This window comes from Gekko japonicus, unplaced genomic scaffold (assembly GCF_001447785.1).
Source record: "Gekko japonicus isolate JY-2015 unplaced genomic scaffold, Gekko_japonicus_V1.1 scaffold26, whole genome shotgun sequence".
Taxonomy (NCBI): Eukaryota; Metazoa; Chordata; class Lepidosauria; order Squamata; family Gekkonidae; genus Gekko; species Gekko japonicus.
Window position 1 is genome coordinate 2,483,017 of NW_015174844.1, and position 4,479 is coordinate 2,487,495.

Consider the following 4,479-nt stretch of genomic DNA (forward strand, 5'->3'; position numbering starts at 1 on the left):
TGGAGTTGGCATGGGTTTTGTGCAATCAGGTTTTTTTGATAAATGTACACTGCACATGCAAATCTCTAAGCCTGTTTGTAAACATTACTATCTTCCTTTACATAGCTAAATCAACATGTAGCTTTTGTTCAACTTAAAAGACAGTGGGCAATTAACTTAAATTATATAAAATAAAAGACAGTGCATTTATGTTCTTCATAACACCAATTTTTCCAGTGGTGTTTTTTTCCTACAAAAATTAAATAAGTTTTAAAACTCACTCATTGAAGTTATACAATGCAAACAAAGACAAAAATATACTGAAACGCATGCATTTCCATAGCGTTAATATTTACTTTTCAAGACTCAACTGAGAGCGTTAACACAACTTGTCAATTTCCTTGACACCCCCCCAGCCCATTTAATCAATTACAGTATACAACAGTAATTCACATTTTTAAATGCACAGTTCGCAACTGCTGAAGCTGCAACATCCTTTTTCATCCCAAGCACACTTCACACAGTCCAGCAATTCCAGTGTATTTTTGAAAATCTGTGTTTGTTTTTAATTGGGAACTGTTGTAATACACAAGTTAGAATAATATCTTAGCTGCTTATTTAAAAATAGATACTCCAGCATTTCAGAAATTTACCATTTGGGTCTAAAAGCATTCAGGTTTCCCACAGTTAGAAAAGATGCATGCAGTTTTTAAAATGTAAACAATTTGGTAACACACTGGAGGAGATCTGTCTTTTTAAAATTGAGTTTGAAATGATGCAGTAAGGTTAAACAAAACCTAATAATCACACTTGTTCATTTGTAGTTTTTGTTTAAAAGAAGTACTTACTTGATGGAGAAACAAGGGGAATTTTTTTTACTTTTATTAGTCTCATTTCTATAGTTCATACCACTAGAGCACTAAAGTAGTGAAATGTTCATGCCGCCTTAAAGTGCAAAAAACAAGCTAATGGCCAAACTTTCAGCTCAAGGAAACAAGACTGCTTTTAGACTGTACCACAACTATATAGATTTATATATATATATATAATATATATAAAAATTCTATTTCCAAAGTTCTTGCGAGCTATCTTCTAATGTCCAGTCTCTGACAGTAGGTAAGCTCAGTGCTTCACTTTTGACAGACAATGAGTTCACCAACTCACAGTGAAACTTCCGAATGTGTCTGTAAAGGTCTCCAGACTGTGTGAACCTGCGCTCACACCACTTACAAGCATGCGGCTTCTCCCGTGTGTGAACTACAGCATGGCGGCTGAGATTGTGGGAGTATTGGAAGCTCTTTCCACACTGGGTGCAAGTGTAGGGTTTTTCACCTGAATGAGTCCTCTCATGACGCTTCAAAGTGTACATGCAAGAAAAAGTCTTACCACACAAGGAGCAGGTCGGGACATTGACATCAGTAGCAGGCTTGCTGCGGATCCCGTCCTGCTCTCGAAAGTGCGTACTTAAGTGAATCTGTAGAATGTGGGGGCTAGGAAAAACTTTGTTGCAGAGGGGACACATAAAAATTTGGCCTGCAGGGTTAAGTATGTTTGAGACATAGGGGAGCAGACTGCTGTCCATATTCCCTTCCACCTGAACTCTTTCGTTCTCTGGAGTTATCATTTCATCATCACTTGCTTTGTCCTCCCTATCTAGCTCCCTCAAAACAGAATCTTCCCTCATAGGAGCCAAATGGGCTGGCTCATATGGTACCCTGTTATTAGTGCCCACACTTTCTTTCACAGTGCTATGTTCCATGTCATAGTCATTAGTGCCAACGTCACTCTCATCACAGGAAGCCTCTTTCTCCACCTTCACCTGCACCAGGTTGTTTCTAATCATGTCCTGTGAAGAGAAATAAGAACTGTTCAAATTCTCAACTCCAGAAAGACTGGACTTGACAGACAAGTCCAGGACACAGTCAACATCTGCTGAATCCCTCATGGAGGTGACAGACCTCTGGGACAAAGACTCTGTTGAGCTACAGGGGCTGGCTACTGTTTTTCCAGCTGCTGTTGTGTGTGTCTCTGCCTCGCCGCCACTCTGGGGAATGCCTGCTGAGTCCGAGGGCAATCTCATCCACATGTTCCCAGGTTCAGATGCCAAGTCCCTTTTGCTAGGCAGGATGCTCAGTTTCTCATCTTCCCCTTCATCTTCATCACTGGGTATATCTCCTGCCATGTGGCTACTGCCATCAGAGAGGCTCTCCACTTTGTCCGAACAACTCGAGGCATCTTCTTCCTTTTTTGTACTGTCTGCCTCTGTGGTGGCTTTTTCTTTTAGCTTCTTTTTGCAGACTTTAACAATGTCATACATGTGGAGATAACTGGCAGCTGCCAACACGTCTTCAATGGGTAAGTCTTTGAACTGGAGTTTCCCTTCATACATGAATTCAAGCAGGAGAGCGAAAGCTGGGGCTGTAACAATGTCGCTGTTCAGATGAACAATGTCTCTTTTGTCCAGCTGGTCCTTGTAAAATAGGTGGAAATACATGCTGCATGAAGCCAATACAGCTCTATGTGCTCGGAACTGGGCATCTCCTACCAGAACAGTGCAGTCACAAAGAAAACCCTGATGCCTCTGCTCGCTCAGACACTGTAGCAAATGCCTACTATGGTCAGGAAACTCCATGCTGTCTTCATAACCTAGAAGCAAAAAAGATTTAATTAAAACACAAATAGAAATCTCAGCGTTAAGTGAACAGATTTTTACACTTTGATGCTTCAACAATTTCTACCCACACAGGAACAGTTATTTTTAAAAAATCACAGGAAGATAAATAAATATTAGTAGCATGCAACAAATGATACGGATAAACTAGCTAACTTTTCATGGCTTCATTCTGTCCAGTCATTTTCTCACCCAAAGTTCCAAAGTTATATTAGGAAGCAGTTCTTCTAACAATCAATAAGTAAATTTTGAAAGAAATAAAGTATTCACAAAATTTAATGTCGTGACAGATGTTCCTATATGAAAGCCAAAGCAACTACTTGGGACGGAACATTCACAGGAAAAAATCATCAAAATGGCTTCTAAAATACTTGGGGAAAATGAATGATTGCTTTTTCACTTTCTATGACAAAATAATTCTGATTTACAAAAGCTTCAAAAGAATATACTAAAATTCAAACAAGCGACAGCTTCACAAAAGATGTCATCCCTCTGGTGGTATATTTCTGCTGGTATGTAGTAATGATAAAAAGTATTCAAGCAAGATTTACTACTTTTTATTTTATTTTCTGGGCATTACTGTTATGATGGTATGTGTAACCATTCTCTTTTGAAGGGAAGGTTTTTTTAAAAAAGGTACATTCAAAGTTTCTACTTAGAGCTTAATTATTTTCCTCATTTCTGTCATACACAATTGAAGTTGTTCTAGAGCAGTTCCATCTTTGGAAAGGGACAGAAAGATTCCTGTCCCAAGTATATTCTATAAAATACTACTGCTAAAATAAAGCAAGAAGATTTACAATACAATCACTTTAAGTGCCCCACAGCCAACATCAATCCTAATCCTTAAGAGGGCTAAAAATAAAGATTGGAGGGCAGCTCACAAGGTAGCTGTGATCAAATTAGGAGGCTGAAAGGACAGAGAGGGACGAAGAAGGAAGCTTATAAACATCTGATCCAGCTGACTGTGGCCATATGGCAGCTGCTGCCCAGATAAAGAGATTAAGAATAGAGGAGTGCGATTACAGCTGTCTGGCCAATTCAGGCAGCTCAAATCTACAAGTTCTAAATTAGTCGTGAATACAAAAACCTCCCCTCAAACAATTATCGTTGCACTGAAATAAACTTCCATATACATCTGAGAAAGAAAAAAAGAGAATGCAAGTTACTCTCAGTGTGGAGTTGGGATCTAAAGTTTAACAGACAAATGATTTCTGTTTTTCAAAAACAGAAGGTTTCCATAGTTCTCAGTGGCTGAGTCTTTAAGCAGAAGTCACTATGCAAAAGACATCCATATCTACTTTAGCTTCTGTCTTGCATCTCTCTTAAATACTCTTATTTCTGTTATCTCTAGGAAACAGTGCTATTAGAACATACATATCAACTGTATTGCCATTATTACCCCCCCAGACACAAACACACTATGAATTGCTGTTTCAGTGCTTGAGAATACAAAATAAAGGGCTATATAATTTAAAGAGTTGTTTCTTCCAGAACTGCATAAGAACAGACAACCCAACCCAATACATCTGCTGAGCCTCAATTGCCATAAGAACTCTCATCGCTTTTACAATGAATTGCACTTATTCTATCTAAACCTCATTAAACAAGGAATGGGATTTTTATTCTCAAATTAAATAAATACACACCAAAAGAAAAACCACACTGTAGCTTGCCTACTGCTATTCCTACCTTTAGTACACATAAACCTGATTAAGTCCTTTTGTCCGAGTCTTGCTGGCTCCAGGTCTGTTAGTTCAGTGGAAAAAAAGCAGACTAAGAGAGAGACAGATGCAAAGTGGAGATGATGTTAGAGAGGAATGAGATTT

At 38.6% G+C, this 4,479-nt stretch overlaps 1 protein-coding gene across 5 annotated transcripts in view; it reads right to left on the reverse strand.

The window, feature by feature from the left end:
- Positions 1-6: 6 nt before the first annotated feature.
- Positions 7-4,479, reverse strand: part of ZBTB18 (zinc finger and BTB domain containing 18) — a 6,999-nt gene continuing 2,526 nt past the window's right edge. For 2 of the 5 annotated variants that reach the window (XM_015424420.1, XM_015424419.1), the window contains exons 2-3: positions 4,343-4,426; positions 7-2,625 (exon numbers count right to left, since the gene is read on the reverse strand). In XM_015424420.1, coding sequence (XP_015279906.1) covers positions 1,043-2,625; positions 4,343-4,355 — 1,596 coding nt within the window. In that variant the 5' untranslated portion in view covers positions 4,356-4,426 and the 3' untranslated portion in view covers positions 7-1,042. The remainder of the gene's footprint in view (positions 2,626-4,342; positions 4,427-4,479) is intronic. The other 3 variants (XM_015424423.1, XM_015424422.1, XM_015424421.1) reach the window with 2 other exon arrangements.